The 21,597-nt window shown below is 39.1% G+C and overlaps 1 protein-coding gene across 10 annotated transcripts in view; it reads right to left on the bottom strand.

The window, feature by feature from the left end:
* The window catches only part of LOC126363602 (ADP-ribose glycohydrolase MACROD1-like), a 77,876-nt gene that overhangs the window by 14,640 nt on the left and 41,639 nt on the right, over positions 1-21,597 (bottom strand). For all 10 annotated transcript variants that reach the window (XM_050007975.1, XM_050007976.1, XM_050007980.1 and 7 more), the window contains 2 exons: positions 13,953-14,056; positions 13,743-13,773 (listed from right to left, as the gene is read on the bottom strand). In XM_050007975.1, the coding sequence (XP_049863932.1) occupies positions 13,743-13,773; positions 13,953-14,056 (135 nt within the window). The remainder of the gene's footprint in view (positions 1-13,742; positions 13,774-13,952; positions 14,057-21,597) is intronic.

The following is a 21,597-nucleotide window of genomic DNA, read 5'->3' as shown; positions in this document are numbered from 1 at the left end:
ATGTACCAACAGTTTCACAACTATATGTGTGCTTCCATGAAGGATTTTAATAGAAATTGGTTAAGGTTTCCAAGTGGGTATTGTTACTTGCTTTATCAGCTCCAAAATGAATGTAACAGTGAAAAGTTATACAAGAGATTGACAAATACCACAGAAGTAACATACCCTACCACAAATGCCAAGAATGTTCCATGTATCTGTTATAATTAAGCTTTCCAAAAAGTATTTTCACTGCTTCACTTTTTGATATGATGAAAAATTTCACTGTAGCACTGCAACGCAAATATTGTGCTCCAATGAAATGTATCTAGTATTCTACACAGTTTCTTGTCTCTCTTGCAAAATTCGTGTTTTGCTACTCATGCAATATTGCTTCTTCACCGACAGTATCATGACCTGCTGTCTGAGGCACCTGCAACTGTAGTCTGCAATATTACCTACTGATCCCACAATGGTAGGTTCTTGTGATTTACACTGTTAAACCATGATGCCACTTTTCATACACTTCAGCCACTGTCAGATGTTAAACATTCGATCAAATGTTGTGGAAGGGGAACAAAGAAAGGGGGGAGGGGGTTGAGGCAAATTCTAGTCAACAAAAGGAATGAATGCTTGACACCTCCCAAACCATCACCCAGCTGAATGCTAAACAAATGGTGAAAAACGCCAGATAGGAAATTATACATAACCCATTTCTTACTTTTATCACCCATCACTCATTCCTCACCAAATGAAAGCACACAAAATGAATGTATTTATAGTAACAATATCTTGTGAGTCATTGGAGTCCATTTTCACAACATATGTTCTACTGAAATGCATCTGTACCTTATAAATGGCACAGTACATTTGACCTTTCAAATCACAAGTAAACTGTAGCATCATCATGTGAAAAACAAAAATCAATTTCTTACAGCTTATACAATACCAGAGGAAAAAATCAAAAGAAAGGGGAAAGATGCCATGCCGTATTCTGATAGACCACATATTTGCTACAGTAGTTTACTAAAACATACAAATGACAAATTACACAGTTTTGCCATGGCGTAAGAAAATATAACACGATAACATGACCAAAATGGTCACGTTTTGGCCAGTTTTCACAGCAATCATGGTAGACAGTACTAAGAAAACAATATTCAGAGTAATCCGTAAGTGAAAAATAACACTGATACAATTACAAGTACACACACTGCGGTGAGCAAAGAACTTCTTTCCAGGGTCAAACTAGACTTCAAATATAATGTTTTTATTCCCCCCCCCCCCCCCCCCCCCCCACACACACACAATTATCTACCAAGCAAATGACACTAACAAGGCACAGATTGTAGATTATCTGCAAAGCTAACATCAATCATTCATCTTTGGAGACAGAGATGTGTAGTATCATTGTACACAATTAAAAAGTATTGTACAATATATTGTGGTCAAGTACAAGCCAAACCCAGCTATGAGGTATGGGAAAGAGAGGATCAGCCCAAGATTAAGCACAAGGCAACAATAAAATTTTGGTGACTTATGAAAAATTTAAAGAAAACTTAGTTTTATGTAAAGTCACAACTGGATAAAAATCATGCACACAGTCATTGAGTGATCATACTGGCACCAAATGGAAGATCCTGGAGAAAAGAATTAAACACTGAAGGTGGTCTCTTCAGTTAGTTCACTACATAATTGTATGTTTTTGGCTGGCTTGGGTTGGGTTGGGAGCGTGGAGTTTCACTGGTTGTGACAGTGTGGGAGGTTGCTTCAGTTAGTGCAGGATGTTGTTTGTTGTTCTTCTAAAAAGATGAGGTGGTTTTGGTTGGAGTGGGAGGTGTTTCATGCCTAGCATTTCATCCCCTCCCCCCAAGTTTATCATAATTTTGATAATTGTAAACTGGGTTACTATTTGTAGTATTTTTATTTTCATATTTACATTTTACTTTTTGTGTTGTTCTTGTCAGTTTGACTCTACATTTGTTTGGAATTAAATGTTTGGTTAAGTTCCACTTCTGTACTCAATCTATTTTTTTGTGGTTTTAGTTAGCTTTTTTCGCTGTCTTTTTTGTGTTTGATGCTATAAATTTTGTCAATTTGTGTTAAAAATGACATGTGTTGCAGTGTTTCAACATTTTCTTTTTTGCAATCTTTTTTGTGACTGAGCTATATCTTAATACATATAATTCTACTGTACGTGTGTATGTCACTGAACTCCTCCTAAACGGCTGGACCAATTTGAATGAATTTTTTTGTATGCGTTTGGGTGGCTGGATTGACTTGAATGAATTTTTGTGTATGCATCCAAGTGGGAGCCTGGAAAATTTACATTCTTAACTCAGCACGGTAGATGGCGTTGCATTTTTGTGTGCAATATTGAGCGTATTATATTCAGATCTAAGTGGCGTGCATTGGATTTTGTTTATTTTTCAACATTTTAATTTTAGTGTATTATATTAAGTGTTTTCTGTTATTTTGACATTTTAATTTTTTTTGTACAGTGTCTTTTGATATTTCAGGTGTCGCATTTCAATGAATATTAAGTGTATTATATTCACATACAAGTCACGTACATAAAACAATGCCACATCTTCGTGAACGAGAAATAAATATTGGTTGACGGACTCGGAATTCACAAGTAGTTCAGAACCGTTGTTTAAATAGATCAGGAGAAGATCAACTGATGGACAATGAAAATTTAAGAAACCAGGCTGCAGTCAGGCGTGCTAATGAAAGTCAAGAGCAACTCAATGAACGCCTTCGAGCTAATGCATTGAGACAAAGACTGGCCTGTCAACGAGTCACTGACACATTCAGAACACGTGAACAACAGCGTTTGTACGTGTATCCGCATTTACACGTGCATCACTTCTTCGCCTTGTGTTTGAATATGAGTCGGACATCGACTATTTATCACATTCACAAACTGTAATCGGTGCTATGAACAAACAATGCCAACACTGTCATGCACTCAAATACAAAGGTGAATCGGCCGGCTATGCTGCGCGTCTAGGACGGTTGTATTGCCACCATTGAATTCGCCGCCAGAACCATTGAAAACACTATTGGTTGGAGCTATATCTCAATATAAATTGTTTTTGCGTAAAATTCGCAAATTCAATTCATGCTTTCAAATGACATCATTTGGAGCAACAAAAATTGTTCAGAATGAGGGTGGTCGCAATTTTAAATCAACATTTAAGATTCAGGACCAAGTCTATCATCAAATTGGTTCTTTAATGCTGATACCTGATACTGGCTCAAAACTTCTGCAAATCTACTTCATGGGTGATGATGAGTAGCAAATAAACGCAGGCTGCCAGTACAACCATATCGAGCAGATGGAGGAGCGAGAAATTATGGGTATTTTAGAACTGTTTTTACAGAATCACAACCAGTTGGTCCAGTTGTTCAATACCGTTTCAAACAGACTGCAAAACGACAACCATACGATCGTCATCAGAGCAGACAAAGGACCATCTGGGTAGCACACGGGCCGATGTAATGCATCGACCATTAATGAAGTTGCAGTTGTTAAGGTTGGCAACGCATTTGAATGTCGAGATATATGAATCCAACGCAGAGATAACACAGTACATACGATTGAAGACAGTCACCACTCTTACAATGCTTTGCAATATCCATTGATATTTTGGGAAGAAGAAGAAGATGGATATCATTTAAATATCAAACAAAGAAATCCAGCAACAGGTACAATCTACACATGTCATTACATAACATTTTATTTTTATGCAAGGTCAAACCATGTCGATTTGTGGGTTGGATCTAGGAAATCCGGTCTTTTCACATTGCCAGGTATATGTGGCGTGTTCTCGCGTTGGAAAACGGTCAAGTTTATTCATTTATACTCCTCAGGAATTGACTAAAAATATTGTTCATTAACTCGCATAAAGATAAAAGTAAACAAACATGATTGATTATAACGAATTATTTTTAGAAAAATTGATGTTATTTCAAAATAAAGAATAATGAAATTATTATATTATTTGTCTTTCCTTTCATTCTTTGTTTAAAATCCTAATCGCTTGAAATATCATGCAGGACAACGTCTGTCAGGTCCGCTATATAGTCAACATTTTGGCATTATGCTTGTAATGTATTTCTTTTTTTTTTATTGTTTTATCTATTTAAGCGGTGTATGTAAAATGTACTAATCTATTTGTTAGACGGAAAGTGAAAAGGGACCTCTAAATTTGAGTTAGTTATGACATGTTGAATATAGTTGATGGGAAACAGATTTTTTGATATGACGCATTTTAAAGTTCATTACCAGCATGTGATGTGATGTAGTTAGGAAACAAATTCTGAATATATATTCCACTTAAAATCTCCTTTGTCAAATGGCAACCCTTTTTAAAGTTAACATTACACATTAAGTGGTTAGCCCCCTTCAGACCTATAGCACATTATAGTGTACAAAAATTTAAACCCAAATAAACAGGCCCCACACTGAGAACAATTAAGTATACCCTGCATAGATTTTTTGGCAAAATATTGGTAATTTTATTCTGAGTTATGGCATGTTTCACACAAAATTTTGATGTTCAAGCCATTATAGGCCCAAAGCTGCTTAACATTCTGGATCCACAAAACCCTCAAAAACTGAGTCCTGAGATCCCATATTTTATAGTGGACAAAGTATTCATTTTTCAACTTCTAAAATACTTGTAGCTGAAGGACTTCAAGATTGTTCACAAAGAGCATTTTCATCTTTTCTTGTTTGATTCTGGAATATGTGGCTGGTAAGGTTTCTCCTTATGATTCCTACTGTCACTGACTTGGGGTTCTGGTTCTACTTCGGGACACAGAATGTCTTTTTATTCCTCTATGCAATGGATCCTGATGTTTATAAAAAGTTAAGCTTTTCGTGTTTTGTCATTCATGCTGGAATTACTGCATCAGAAAACCCAATGGGTCTATTTTGCTTAACAAAGATGTAATGCGGAAATTAATTTCCATCAATGTCCATTTTGCAACATACACTATCTTTGCAGCTGATGATGAACTCAAAGTTATTATATTTAGTTATGTAAGGTACTTTGTTAGGATTACTATTCTCCAACATTTATCAATCATATGTATTCACAGCAACATCACCTTGCTCATCTCTAGCAGTAACGGCAGAATCAACATGTGTTGCAGGCGCATGTTTTTGTTGGTACAGTAACATCGGCTGCCAGCTGGCATTTTAGGACTGCCTACTGCAAATTTAGTAACATTTGTAGGCATTTATAACTCTCATAAAAAAAAGGCATTACTTGTCTTGTTTGGCATTCTTGTATTCACAAAATTTTCTTTTATACAAAGCTAATAACATTCTGTCAGGCATTGCATACACAGCTGCGAGATCTAGGAAAGGGGGCCTATTGCTGAACCAATGTTATTTCCCCGTAACGACAAGAGGTTCTTTTTAAGAATACTTGCACAGATTGTTTTTAATGATATTATTCAAATCAATATGAACATGTAAAGAATGAAAAACAAATTACTAGAATTAAAAAAAAAATGAAAATAGACATTTCAGACATTGTCAGATAATTTTGCTTGTATTGAAAATTTTACTTCTCCGACAAGACGTTCCTTTTCATTTCACACCTCAGATTCACAGTCTTCCGTACAGTGCTTTTTGTTATTTCTTTTAGGATTTCTTTCTTTTGTTTCTCTTTGTAGGTGAGCTATGCAGGTCAATTCTAGTTGATGATTCAAAGGTTAATCTATTCCATTTCTGAGGTTGTACAAAAGAGCAATAGCAAAATGAAAATCCCACAAGAGTACATTCTTACTGCAAGAATGCAAACAATAACAAACTTTGGAATAGAAAACTGCAACTGATTCGTAGAGATGAATTCCAGTTGTCAATGCCAAGGTTTCTAAGTTATGGCATTTTTCCACTAGTACACAAAGCAATACCAGAAAGTTAAATCCTTCATAACTTAACACTACACACCCAAAAAAATTACAAATAACAAAACATGACATCTAATTGATCTAAATAGCTAAATTACAAATATTGTTAACAAAAATGGAAATTCTAAACAAAATCCCTGCATATAGGAACAGGAAAAATGTGAAAAACAATGAACTTCACAATCGATAACTAGTAATCACCTACAGAGGTCAATTCTAGTTGAAGATTTCAAGTTTATTTTTTTGTATTTGGAGAATGTGTGTGCAGTGCATTTTATAACAAATACATTCTTCATGTTGCTTTCTATACTACTGTAAAAACTAACAAACCTCAGCAATGACAAACTAGAATTGATCTAAATAAATAAATTCTAGTTACTGATCCCAAGGATAGTTATGTTTTGTATTACTACAGAGTGTGAAGATGAAAAGTTAAATCCTTGATGAAATGACAATTCAAACCCAATAAAAACCACAAAAATAACAGAATGTTGAGCTGGAAACCAGCAGTGACATGGAGAGCTTAATAACATATAGTTACACTAAAATTAAAAATCCTAAAAGCAAGCACTTCACACAGCTATTGTAGAAATGCGAAAAACAACAAACCTTGAATTGACAACAAGAATTCATCTATATATGTCAATTCTAGTTATCAACTGCTAGGTATATTATTATTATTATTATTATTATTATTATTATTATTTTCGATTTTTGGAGCAGCTATGTATGTTTAGGATATTCATTTTCGTTGTTGTTCTCCATACTATTGCGAAAAATAAAAAACCTTGGAATCAATAACTAGAATTGTCCTATATAAGTGACCTCTAGTTGTAGATTCCACGCTTTGTCATTTTTTATGTTTCTACACACTATCAAAAAGTTAAATTTTTAATGAAATATCAATTCACACCTAATAAAACCCACAAAAAATAATAGAAGATGGGACTGAAAATTAGAGTGACACCAAAAATGAAAATCCTACATGAAAGCATGGTACACACCAACAGTAAAAATGCAAAAAATAGCAAACCTTGGAATCAGCAACTGAAACAACCTATATAGGTGAATTCCAGTAGTCAGTTCCACACTTTGTTACTTTTCCCAAATTTTTGTTATGTATCTAAGGGGATTTCTTTTAGGATTTCTGTGTGGATTTCCTGCTTTTTCCTTTTGCTGTCATATTCATATTTTGTATATGTTACTATCTGTTTAATTTTACAGTTGTCTTAAATTTTAATTTGTCCCCACAATACACTTTGCTGCAGCATTCCTGTTGGATTCAACATTATTTTATTAATAAAAATTACAACGATTCTATAATGTCATGAGTTTATGATGCAGAGTATTGTAGTGGAAGCTGAAGCCTGTCTGTGGTTCTTTTACTTACTCACCTAATCTGTGATGATAATTTACTTCACATATGTGAATATAATTTGTCTTAATATAATTCACAGGTAAGTAGGTAATTGCGTGTACTGTGATCGCAATTTATGGTATGTACATGTATTAACTTTTTCCCTGATATATTTGTTTGTTTAAGAATAAGTTTTGATTTCAGGTATTGCTTTCCTGTGGCATCTTTGGGTTATCTACAATGCTATTAGTCAAAGATGATGGGTGCAATCAGACACTAGAATTTATCCTGAGTTTCTATACAGTTAACGTAAAAGTACTTGCCAACATTCTAGCAGCAGATTCTCATAGGTTGATGGAGCACCAAAGCATTCCAAGTGATTAGCAAAAACCACAGAACATGCTAATTTTCAAGAAGGATTGGACACATATGAACATAATTATAAGCCTAAATCACTGAGGCCAGTCTCTTATAGAATTGTGGAACATTTTTTAGGCTCACATATTATGGATCCTTTTGTTCAACAAAAATCAAAGTAATCAACATTAATCCTGTAAACATAACTCTTGCAAAACTCAGTTTGTCCACAGAAACCAGAGGGCTGTAACAACAGTGGTGACCTAGTTGGTGTCAGCTTCTGAAAGGCATTCAATATAGGTATACAAGACAGTTTCTGAAAATTTAATTTGATTCAGGATTTCCAAGCAGATAGAGCTCAACGTGGTGGTTTCAGCTATCTGAGACTGCACACATGCATGCAAGTTGCGTGTGTGCGTGTGCTACAAACATCAATGACCAAAAGCTATGATTGTGTGACTCTTTTTGTTGTGCCTATCGCAACTCAGCATCTCCGCTATATGGTGAGTAGCAACTTTCCTTATCTAATATTGTTACATACCATTCTAGATTTTCCATTGCTTAATTTTTACCATTATATAATCTATCCAAAACCTTCATGTGTCTCCAGACCTCTGCCCTGTATACAATCTTCTTCCAGGATTCTTACACAAGTGTTAGCTATAATTATGATAGGTCCTGTGCAAAATTCTACCAGGTGGCTTCCTCTTTCATTCCTTACCCCCAGTCCATATTCACCTACTGCTTTTCCTTTTCTTCCTTTTCCTACTACTGAATTTCAGTACCACTTGAATATTAAATTTTTGTATCCCTTAGTTATCAGACACTAGAATTTATCCTGAGACGGCCTTTGGAGAGCCAGTCCTGACAAAACTCTACTATATGGTGAGCGAGATGTATGAGACAGGCGAAATACCCTTAGACTTCAAGAAGAATATAATAATTCCAATCCCAAAGAAAGCAGGTGTTGACACATGTGAAAATTACCGAACTATCAGTTTAATAAGTCAAGGCTGCAAAATACTAACATGAATTCTTTACAGATGAATGGAAAAACTAGTAGAAGCTGACGTTGGGGAAGATCAGTTTGGATTCCGTAGAAAAATTGGAACACGTGAGGCAATACTGACCCTACGGCTTATCTTAGAAGCTAGATTATGGAAAGGCAAACCTACATATCTAGTATTTGTAGACTTAGAGAAAGCTTTTGACAATGTTGGCTGGAATACTATCTTTCAAATTCTGAAGGTGACAGGGGTAAAATATAGGGAGCGAAAGGCCATTTACAATTTGTATAGAAACCAGATGGCAGTTAAGAGTTGAGGGGCATGAAAGGGAAGCAGTGGTTGGGAAGGGAGTGAGACAGGGTTGTAGTCTCTCCCCAATGTTATTCAATCTGTATATTGAGCAAGCAGTGAAGGAAACAAAAGAAAAATTCAGAGTAGGTATTAAAATGCATGGAGAAGAAATAAAAACTTTGAGGTTTGCCGATGACATTGTAATTCTGTCAGAGACAGCAAAGGACTTGGAAGAGCAGTTGAACGGAATGGATAGTGTCTTGAAGGGAGGATTATAAGACACCAACAAAAGCAAAACTAGGATTATGGAATGTAGTCGAATTAAGTCAGGTGATGTTGAAGGTATTAGATTAGGAAATGATACACTTAAAGTAGTAAAGGAGTTTTGCTATTTGGGGAGCAAAATAACTGATGATGATCGAAGTAGAGAGGAGACAAAATGTAGACTGGCAATGGGAAGGAAAGCGTTTCTGGAAGAGAAATTTGTTAACATCGAGTATTGATTTAAGTGTTAGGAAGTCGTTTCTGAAAGTATTTGTATGGAGTATAGCCATGTATGGAAGTGAAACATGGACGATAAATAGTTTGGACAAGAAGAGAATAGAATCTTTCGAAATGTGGTGCTACAGAAGAATGCTTAAGATTAGATGGGTAGATCAAGTAACTAATGAGGTGGTGTTGAATAGGATTGGGGAGAAAAGTTTGTGGCCCAACTTGACTAGAAGAAGGGATGTTCTGAGGCATCAAGGGATCACCAATTTAGCATTGGAGGGCAGCGTGTAGGGTAAAAATCGTAGAGGGAGACCAAGAGATGAATACACTAAGCAGATTCAGAAGGATGTAGGCTGCAGTAGGTACTGGGAGATGAAGAAGCTTGCACAGGATAGAGTAGCATGGAGAGCTGTATCAAACCAGTCTCTGGACTGAAGACAACAACAACAACAACAACAACAACAACAACTACTACTACTACTACTACTACTACTACTACTACTACTATCCAAATAATCCCTTTTATCGCATCATTCATTTCTTCAACATCTGCATCATCTGCAGAACTATTTCACATATAAACTTGTATTACTGTGGTGGGCGCGGGCTTTGTGTCTATCTTAGCTACTATAATGCATTCACTATGCTGTTTGTAGCAGCTTATCTGCATTCCTGTTTTTTTTTTTTAATTAATTTTTTATATTATTAAACCTACTCCTGCATTACCAATATTTGATTTTGTATTTATAACCCTGCATTCACCTGACCAGAAGTCTTGTTCCTCCTGCCACCAAACTTCACTAATTCCTACTATATCTAACTTTAACCTATCCATTTTCCTTTTTAAATTTTCTGATCTACCTGCCCGATTAAGGGACCTGACATTCCCACTCCTATCTGTTTTGTTTCCCCTGAAAACTATGTCCTCCTTAGTAGTTCCTGCCCGGAGATTCGAATAGGGGACTATTTTACCTCCAGAATATTTTACCCAAGAGGATGCCATCATCATTCAACCATACAGTAAAGCAGCATGTCCTCGAGGGAAAATTATTGCTTTAGTTTCTCCTTTCTTTCAGCTGTTTGCAGTACTAGCATAGCAAGGCCGTTTTGGTTGTGTTACAAGGCCAGAGCAGTCAATCATCCAGATTATTGCCACAGCAGCAACTGATAAGGCTGCTGCCCCTCTACAGGAACCACACATTTGTCTGTCCTCCGAACCTCCAAATAGATACCACTCTGTTGTGGTTGCACCTACGGTATGACTATCTGTAACATTGAGGCACACAAGCCTCCCCACCGTAGGCAAGGACCATGGTTCATGGATGATGATGATAATGTTGTAAGGCCCAATGGCCTGAAGCAAGTCTTTTAATTAGACGCTATAGTTACATCTTGCGTATCCCTGCTGTATGAGCTAGAGATCACTGATCCAAAGTGGTGATTAATTCTGAGCCTAGATCTTGCCAAGTCTCATGTGGCACTATATGCACAGATCAGAGGACGTCTTGTATTCTCCTTATTTCACATTAAAAATTATAGTAGACTACAAAAATTTATGTTGTTTAAAAAAAATGTAAATGTTACTCTACACTGAGTATCATGCATTACAACACTTCTTATACCTGTTGTCAACTAGCTCTTATAATAGCATATTTCTGATGGAAAAAAAGAACAGAAACTTCTTTGTAGGCAAACTCCCCTGCCCAACCTAGCTGAACTAAGGACACATCCTGCGTCTCTCATTGTGTGTTCTTTCTGAATGAAAATTCTTAAGGTGAATGGCTGGATCATCATGGCTGACCAGAAAATATTTTGATAACAGATTAGACTGATGCCAAGAGGCTGGAGAGACTCCAGTCAATTGTCACTCAATAATACTGTAGCCACAGGATACTATGTTTCTGCATTTTGATACGTAAAAATTTTAATTTCTGAACATTTAAAGCAAGTTATCAATCTCTGCACCATTTTGAAATCTTGTCATGGCTCAATATCTGTGCAGCTTTTACCACATGGTGCCTCACTACACATAACCACATTGTCTGCAAAAAGCTTGCCATTACTATTAATATTGTCTGCATGGGTACCGAACACACCTGGGGCAAACTGGAAGTTACTTCTGTACCTGTTCAAAAAAATCCTCAATCTAGTCACATATTTTGTTTGATACCCAATATTGGTCTGGCAATGAGTCAAATGGTTTTTCGAAGTCAAGAAATACTGTAAATAGTGCTGCTTCTACAGGACTACTTTTATCCAAAGCTTACAGGATGTAATGTAAGAACAGTACAAGTCGGTTTTCATGTGACAGTTTTTTTTTTTTTTTTTTTTTTAAAAAAAATCCCTGGTGATTTGCATGGAGGAAATGGCCATTCTGTTAATGGTACATAATTAAATCTAAGCTCAGAATATGTTATAAGATTCTACAAGCAAGTTTTCTGTTCCAGATTGCATACCAATTAGGTTCCTTTCAGAGTATGCTAATGCATTAGCTCCATACATATCACATAGAACCATTCACTCGATGAAAGATACGTACCCAAAGACTGGGTAATTGCACAGGTCACACCAATATTCAAGAAAGGTAGTAAGAGTAATCCATTTAATTACAGGCCCATATCAGTAACGTTGATATGCAGCATGATTTTGAAACATATATTGTGTTCGAACATTATGAATTACCTTGAAGAAAACGGTCTACTGACACACAGTCAACATAGGTTTAGAAAACATTGGTCCTGCGAAACACAACTAGCTATTTATTTGGATGAAGTATTGAGTGCTATTGACAAGGGACCGATTCCATATTTCTGGAAGGCTTCTGGCACTGTACCACACAACTGGCTTGTAGTGAAATTGCGTGCTTATGGAATATCTTCTCAGTTATGTGACTGAATTTGTGATTTCCTGTCAGAGGTCACAATTCGTAGTAATTGACAGAAAGTAATTGATTAAAACGGAAGTTATTTCTGGCATTTTCCAAGGTGGTTTTATAGGCCCTCTGCTGTTCCTTATCCATACAAACGATTTGGCAGACAATCTGAGCAGCCGTCTCTGGTTGTTTGCAAATGACACTGTGGTTTATCAACTAATAAAGTCACCACAACATCAAATCAAATTGCACAACAATTTAGAAAAGGTATCTGAATGGAACAAAAATTGGCAATTGACCCTAAATAACAAAAAGTGTAAGGTCATCCACAAGAGTGCTAAAAGGAATTGAATAAACTTTGGTTACACGACAGATCAGTCAAACCTAAAGGCTGTAAATTCAACTAAACACCTAGGAATTACAATTACGAACAACTTAAATTGGTAGAAACACATCGAAAATGTTGTGGGGAAGACTAACCAAAGACTGCATTTTACTGGAAGGAGACTTAGAAAATGTAACAGATCTACTAAGGAGACTGCCTACACTACACTTGTTCATCCTCTTTTAGAATACTGCTGCACACTGTGGGATCCTTACCAGATAGGACTGACGGAGTACACTGAAAAAGTTCAAAGAAGGGCAGCACATTTTATATTATCGCAAAATATGGGAGACAGTATCACTGAAATGATACAGGATTTGGGATGGATATCATTAAAAGAAAGGCGTGTTTCGTTGCGACAGAAATCTTCTCACGAAATTCCAATCACCAACTCTCTCCTCTGAATGCGAAAATATTTTGTTGACGCTGACCTACACAGGGAGAAACAATCACCACTATGAAACAAGGGAAATCAGAGCTAATACGGAAAGATATAGGTGTTCATCCTTTCTGCACGCTACATGAGATTGGAATAATAGAGAATTGTGAAGGTGGTTTGATGAACCCTCTGCCAGGCACTTAAATGTGATTTGCAGCGTATCGATGTAGATGTACAATGAATAGATGTGTCAATATTATACAACAAAGGTGCAAATGTTAGCCTGAAACTTTTCTTCTTTGCAGGCTCCTGTTTGTGAAGATTGTAAACTGTTAAGAGTACTATGCAGGAAACTGATAAATGCAAACTAAAATAGGAAAACAGAGAAAAATGAAAATCTGTAGCAACAGACTCATACCTATCACACAATAACATAATGTCTGGTGGAAATAACAATGCTTGGCTAACAAAACTTACAAACAAATTTGATCAATCACAGTTACACTGTGTAATATGTAGGTTTTTCAAAATCCCCAGTCTCTCTCATGGGAAAACAACCACCAATATTACAATAAATGGAGATAGGAAGATGAAAGGGGGGATGGGGGCAGAGTTTGTCATGCAATAATACTCATTGGGTGTCCATTGAGATTTCAGTTAATGTATTTAGGGCACACATCTTAAGTCCCACTTACCATAAACTCCTGTTGAAATGCAGGGAAAGGCCTGAAACAAAAATTTCTATTAAGTATTTAGCAATTTTAAAAAAATTATAAAATGAATTGCTTAAGTATCACTGATTACAATGATTTTTAAAATATTTACGTAAGTGTTAAACTAACTTCACTGCTTAGTTGAATTCAAAATCTAACAAATTTTACTTATGAAACAAGTGCCTCACTTACTACTGTTCGCAGATTATTGTTGACAAGTATATTCAAACATGTATCATAACAAGATTTAAGAAGGCCTGGCTTTTCTCCTAGAGGACCAACAGTGTGAATAACATCTGCAAATAAATAAAGAAATAATTTGTAAAATACAGTAGGAAGGCATTATCTGAAATATTTAAGACATACCAATGGCACCTGTTACAAGAGAGATGCAAAGACATGGAGCAGAACAAGTCAAGAAAAGAAAAAGGAGGAAGATTAATGTCCTCTAACAGAAAAAGAAAAATCAGGGGAGATGGTCATAAGAAACAAAATGAAAAACAATCACACAAAATAACTACTGGTAATGAAAACTTTATGCGACAGTACAACACTACTTAAAAAAAAAAATTTTTGAACATGCATACATAACTGCAGTAACAAAACTAACTATTATTAGAGAAGACGAAACAGTGCAATGACAAATATTGTTGTAAAAGTTAAAATAGGGAAGATAAGGTTGGATTTTCCAACTGGAATTGGAGATCGTGAAACACTCTTGTAGCTAAACACCTAAGTCTTAGGGACCAACTGATTACCAAGAGTCAACATTTTATGAGTCAACATTTTATGAGTCAATGATTACAAGTTTTCAGAGTATAAATGGGCACTGGCGTAAATCTCTTCACGAAAATGTTAATTTATTTTTATATCCTACATTCAACATTTGGATTTTTTTAATATATTTTGTCCATTTTGTAAACAAGCTGTTATGTCCACATATTTCTTGTCCTTACTTGTGATGGATGGATGGATGGATGGACGGATATGGGCGCTCAACAGTGTAGTCTTTAGCGCCCGAACGGAAACAACAACAGACAAGTGTCACTAAAATGCAGCAACTGCTAAAATAGGACTAAAATTAAAAGTGAAAGGCTACATAGGCAGTTTGCACGTCAACAGTTGCAAAGTGGAATGCAGCACATAAAGAGGATAACTGCAAGAGAACGTAGGTGAAAGGGTTAAAATGAAACACATAGCACATGTTTGGAACTGGCCTATTACAAGTATAAAAAGGAGTGGTAAGCCACTCGGCAACACACTAAAAATTCCAAACCTAAAATTTTTGGCTGAAGCCCAGAAACAACACAGTACCTTAAAACTTTTTTGACACTCGCCTCGTCATCAGCTAGAATCGAGGCCAGATCCCCACTAATATTAACTTCTGCCCTGACAGAACGATATAAATCACACTCAACTAAAATGTGGCGTACAGTGATTCGTACGCCACAGGCATCAGACAGTGGGGGTTCCTCTCGCCGTAGTAAGAAGGCATGCATAAGAGGACAGTGCCCTATGCGAAGACGCGTAAGGGTCACTTCGTCACGCCTAGGTGACCGGCAGGAGGAACACCACGGCTGGATGGTGGGTTTCACCAATCACAGCTTATTTTCCCTCACTGCCAGCCATTCCTCCTCCCAGAATTCCATACACTTCCACCGCAGCACAGAAACAATACCTTGCAAAGGAATAGAACATTGTGTCACCTCCGGCAATCTGCATGCGTCCTTGGCAGCTCTATCAGCTTGTTCATTTCCCCGTATGCCCACATGCCCTGGCACCCAGCAAAAGGACACTTGCTTGCCCTGTCGTTGGAGGATGTACAGTTGGTTGTAAATCAGCTGTTACAACTTCTCCGCTGGGTACAGGTTCTGCAGTGACTGTAATGCGCTCATTGAGTCAGAGCAAGTTAGAAAGTTTTTGCCCTGAGTACACCATATCTGCTCCAATGCCTTCAGGATCGCGTGAAGTTCTGCGGAAAAAACAGTGTATTCCTGGGGAAGGCGAATCCTGATGACACGTTCGGGGAACACTACTGAGGCCTTGTTGCTCGTTGCCGGTTGCGAAAAAGCCTTTCCAGTGGAGGCTGAGCAACAGTGTGGTATGCAGGCGTGTATGGTGTGGATAATGTTTGATAGGCCTGGCGCACCATTAGTAGACGCCGCCGGAGGTGAAGTGGCGGTTCACCTGCCTCTGCACACAGGCTTGGTATGGGGCTCGTTCTGAATGCCCCAGTGGCCAGCCGAATCCCCTCATGGTGCACCACATCCAACAGCTTCAAATAAGTGGGTCTTGCAGACCCATACACCGTGCATCCATAATCAAGGCGGGACTGCACGAAGGCTCTGTAAAACCGGAGCAGACAAGTCCTGTCTGCTCCCCATGTGAGGTGACTAAGACATTTTAAAATAGACAGCGCCTTAAGAGACCGTTTTTTCAGTTCCTTAATGTGTGGCAGCCACGTAAGCTTAGAATCAAAAGTGAGACCCAGAAACTTCACCATGTCTTTAAAATTCAGAACGGTGTCCCTCATCCTCAACTCAGGCAAGTCAAAAATGGAACGAGAATGGTTAAAAAGAACACACACCGACTTATCAGTTGAAGAAAACCACTCTTCTGTGCCCAGTCATCCAAATGTCGGAGAGTGAGTTGCAACTGACGAGTCGTCGTTGGAAGGCTTGAAGAAGAGCAAAATACAGAGAAATTGTCCACAAACAAGGAACACTGCACAGGACTTTTCACAACAGACGTAATACTATTAATAGCAATAGCAAACACCATCACACTTTAAACACTACCTTGAGGGACACCGTTCTCTTGTTCAAAGCGACTAGACAGTACGTCTCCGACTCGGTACCGAAAATAACGTGGCGACAGGAAGGACCGAATAAAATTGGGAAGACATCCACGAAAACCCCATTTGTGGAGCTGCCTGATGATAAGATGCCTCCAAGTAGTGTCGTATGCCTTTTCAATGTCAAAAAATATTCCCAACAGATGATGCTGGCGCAGGAAAGCCTGTTGTATGGCCGCCTCCAGGAGGGTCAGGTTATCAAAGGTGGAGCGATACCTCCTGAACCCACACTGAAAGCGACTAAGGAGTTGTCTGGATTCTAACATCCAGACAAGGCGGCAGTTGACCATCCGCTCCAAGGTCTTTCCCACGCAGCTTGTGAGGGCAACACTACGGTAACTACCCGGGCACGTGCAGTCTTTCCCAGGTTTTAAAAGAGGAATTAAAATTGCTTCACGCCACGAGTCAGGGAAGTGACCGGACATCCAAACTAGATTAAAAAGTCGGAGGAGGATTTCTTTATTTCTCCCTGTGAGGTGCCGCAGCATGCTATAGTGGATTCTATCCTGACCAGGGGATGTATCACGAGCCCCACACAATGCAGAATCCAGTTCCCACATGGAAAATGTGCAGTTGTACTCTTCTGTATTGGGTGAGTGGAAGTCAAAACTGCTCCTCTCAGCAGCCACTCTGTGGGGCTGGAAAGCTGGATTCTGACTGGCAGTTGCAGTAATAGCTGCAAAATGAGCCGCCATAGACTGGGCAATATCTTTTGGGGTCGTTTGGAGAGTACCATTCCACATTATAGCAGCCATAGGGCACCTCTCACCTCTCCCAGAAATCCTCCTGATGGTCTCCCATACAATGGAACTTCGCGTAGAACGATTAATGGTGTTAAGGAATTGCTGCCACGACCTCTTCTTGCTCTCTCGTATAATCCGACGACACTTTGCCCTTGCCACCCGAAAAGCTGCAAGGTTCTCTACAGTTGGCCGGCATTTGAACCTACGCAGAGCTGCCCGTCTAGCCCTGATTGCACAGCGGCATTCATCGCTCCACCAAGGGACAGGCTGCCGCTTCGGTTGTCCCGTGGACTGTGGGATGGACGCTTCACTGGCGTGGTGGATCACTTCAGTAATATGATCCACCCATTCCTGGACACTGACCCGATGCTCAAACTGGGCGAGTTGACTATACACTGCCCAGTTGGCTCTACCGAGCACCCATCGAGGCGGTTTCCTTTCCAGTTCCACTGTATGTGGCAAGTGAATCCGGATGGGGAAGTGATCGCTGCCGCGCTGCCGTGTAAGTCATCAACTACTTCCCATGCAGCAGTGTGGGCGAAGCTGGAGAGCAAAGCGATAGATCAATGGTAGAGAATGACACAGTTGCAATGCAAAAATGCGTGCTTTGACCTGTATTTAGCAAGTGGGCACTGGTAGACAGAAGAAGCCTCTCAATTGCTCTACCCCTGGGGCAAGTACTCACAGAGCCCCAAAGCATATTGTGTGCATTAAAATCACCACAGAGGATGAAGGGGTGGGGGAGCTGTGTAAGAAGATCACTGAGAGCCTCTTCGTCAAGCTCATCATGTGGGGGCAGGTAAAGCGAACATACTGTTAGCATATAACGCACATGGACTAATATTGCAACTGCCTGTAAATCCGTCGTGAGGTAGAGAGGCGAGGAGTGGTAGTCTGTGTTGACGAAGATACCTACTCCTCCTCGAGCTCTCTGTCCACTCAGGTCGTCCTTTTTGTGGAGGACATAACCACGTAGCTCAGGGGTGTATGTGTCACTGAAATTTGTCTTTTGCAGACATACACACATAGGTCTATCCTGAATCAATAGACGCAGTTCCTCCACATGTGTCCTGAACCCTTGCAGGTTCCATTGTAGTATGGGAGCCATCACGGTGGTTGTATTTTCTGCCTCTCTTTCCACCGAGGTGGGGAGACTGCACCGGGTGGAGGCTCAGTCTTGGGGCGAGATGATTGCCCCATATTCTCCATCAGCTCTAGGGAAGAGTCTGATGAAGCGTCTAGCGGGACCACATTAACATGATCCAAGGGTTTACCAGCCGATTTAATCTGTTGCTGTTGCTTCACATGTGTTTTCATTTGTTTAGAGGGCTTTGCTGGAACAGGAGCTGGGGTGTTTATCACCATGCTGGGCTTTGGAACAGCCTCAGCAATCGGAGATGCCTGCGGCTCTTCAATGTTAGCTACTGTACCTTTCTCTGCTGTTCTACAAGGGGCTACAGGCTCTGATACAGTTTCTGCCTTGCAAGTGCACTGACATGTGCATTTGTTCGTGCCAACAGTAACAGCCTCCGTCTGTGTAGATGCATCGACCTTCAGAGGCGGCTTCTGAACAATGGAAGCAAAGGACGTAATGAATGTGGGGGGGCTGCATGGCCTTAAAGATCTTTTTGGCTTCACTGTAGGGGATACGCTTAGTTGTTTTTATTTCTTGTATTTTACGTTCCTCTAGGAAGATTCTACAGTCCCTACTCCAAACAGGGTGGCTTTCAGAACAGTTTATACATCTGACAGGCGACGAACAGACAATTCCGTCATGGGCAACCTTACTACAGTTGGCACACATCGCTTCTCCCTTACACCCTAGAGTTGTATGCCCAAAACGCTGGCACTTAAAACAGCGCATTGGGTTTGGGACATAAGACTGGACGTTTAGTCGAAGAAATCCTGCCTTCACGTGTTCTGTGAGTTTGGGGGTATTAAAAGTAAGAATGAAGGAGTCTGATTTCACCAGGTTCCCATCCACCCTTTTCATGATGTTCTGAACGTCAACAATTCCCTCCTGAGCCCACTCACTCTTTAATTCTTCTACAGGAATGTCAACGAGATCCCCACAGGTAAAAACACCCTTACTGGAGTTCAGGGTGCTGTGAAGCTCTGTATCGATAGTGTATTCCCCCAAGCTTTTAGCTGTTTGGAGGTTAACTGCTTGCTGAGCTGTTGATGTTTCAACAAGTAGTGTCCCATTCCGTAAACGCTTCACTGATTTTAAAGTTCCAGCTATTCCTTCTAGACCCTTTTGAATATAGAATGGCGAAACCTTTTCAAAGGAACCCTCTTTCCTTTTTATAATTAAAAACACATTCTGGTTTTCAATATGTGCTCTGTTACTCTGAACTGCTGTACGTTTGCTGACGCCGGAGTCAGGACGACTGGCTAACCTAGCCCTCTTGTTGGATTGGGCGGTAGTGCGTACCAGCGGTCCACCCATCCCACTGGCCAGCGAAAAATTAGAATGAGGAAAAGAGGAAGAATTCGTGGTACTCGTGGTAGTCCCACGAGCAGCTAGGGAAACTTACGTCCATGCAGACAGAGCGTTGTACAACTGAGGTGCGGCAGGTTCCCCAGAGGTTGCCCGCTAGCGACTGTTCCACCTCAACAGCCACGCATCTTATCGGCGCGCAGCACACTTTAAGATTGAAGGGTTTTTTACAGAGGTATATACCGTCCTCGCGATCCAGGCAACCAAGCCAAGATCCCCGGTCCCTAAGACACACAACGTTCCACTGTTGCACCAAACGGTGGTCGCTGAAGCATGCCCAGAGCTTACGGTATCAGCAGACTGGCGGCGCACACCAGTCCACAGCTCGAGGACCCCGGGTTCGCCAAGCCCGTACCCAGCAAATGAATGCTGAGCCACCTGAGGGACTTACTTGTGATGCCAACATAGGGTGTCAAGTTTTAGATACTTTATTTTGTCTTTAATTGTTTTTTGATATGTTTTCCTTTTATCACCTACTTTAAATCTATTTTTCATTTGTATTGACGTTAATTGTCACTATATGTTTTACTTTATCCTGATTTATTGTACTTTCAAATATGTAAACGCACTGTAGTGGAGCTTCCGTCTGCTGCAGCAGTGTCCTGCCTGCCTTTCTTACGTTGTGTGCACACATGCGGTCATATATTCATGGCCACCATAACTTATATACCAATATTTGAGTCAAGATTGGAAGTGTGGCCCTATCTAAGTACAGCTGCATGCCTCTGCCGAAGGTAAGGATCATCTCCTCTTACACAGTTTCACCACAAATTTGGCTCCTTGTTGCTAGTCTAGGGCACCGTTTTTCAAAATCCTTTTGCTTTTTCGTTTTAGGTGCACACCAAAATTTTGACTACTTATGACTAATGCTTTACCTGCAGTTTCTGTACTTAAGTCTCCCTTGTCTGATGTGTCATAGTATTTTAAAAAGTTTTTACCACCTTTTTATGTCAGACATGATCATAACCATGACCTCCTTTTCTATATTTTTCCCATGTGGTAATTCTGAAGATGTCTCAAAAAGGCGAAACATGTCAATAAAGCTTATGATGCTTTTGCTACCTAGACCGTTTTTCCCATTCTATGCTGCACTGTGGTCATAGAGTGGAAGGATTTATACTTTCCAACTGGGCTCTCATTAGCCTTGAAAAAGCTGTGTGTCAAAAAATCATTCTACTATGCAGTTTACAAGTATTTATGGTTTTCAGTTATAATTCCATTAAATCAAGAAACTGAAGGAAGTTAGTTAGTTTTGTGTTCCATGGCTCATTTACATAATAAATAGTAATGAATTGCAGGATGTATACACAGCCACATTGATTGCACAAAAATTTGCACGTTTTGTGCAACCGATCTGGCTGTATATACATCCTGTAATAAAAAGCATATGGTTGCTGGCTCACAGCCAATTCAAAATGTTTAAAATTTCAAATAGTAATGATGTGGAATAAGTCATTTTATATTCCCATCAAAGAGACAGAATACCACAGAGAGGCAACACTATGATCAGAGTGAAGCAAACTGAACAACCCTCTGCCATGTTTTTGAAAGTTAAAACAAAGGGGACATGGAACATGATAGGATGTAAGGAAATTATAAAACCTAGCTTAAAATAATAAATTCACATATTCACATAAAGCAAAACACTGAAATGCTTTTTCTTCACTGGTGTATAACACAAATGAACAAACCCACCAACAGATAATATTTTTTAGCAGTATGTACAAGAAATGAGATAGA

This window comes from Schistocerca gregaria, chromosome 1 (assembly GCF_023897955.1).
Source record: "Schistocerca gregaria isolate iqSchGreg1 chromosome 1, iqSchGreg1.2, whole genome shotgun sequence".
NCBI classification, from domain to species: Eukaryota; Metazoa; Arthropoda; class Insecta; order Orthoptera; family Acrididae; genus Schistocerca; species Schistocerca gregaria.
This window is presented reverse-complemented; position numbering and strand designations above follow the sequence as displayed.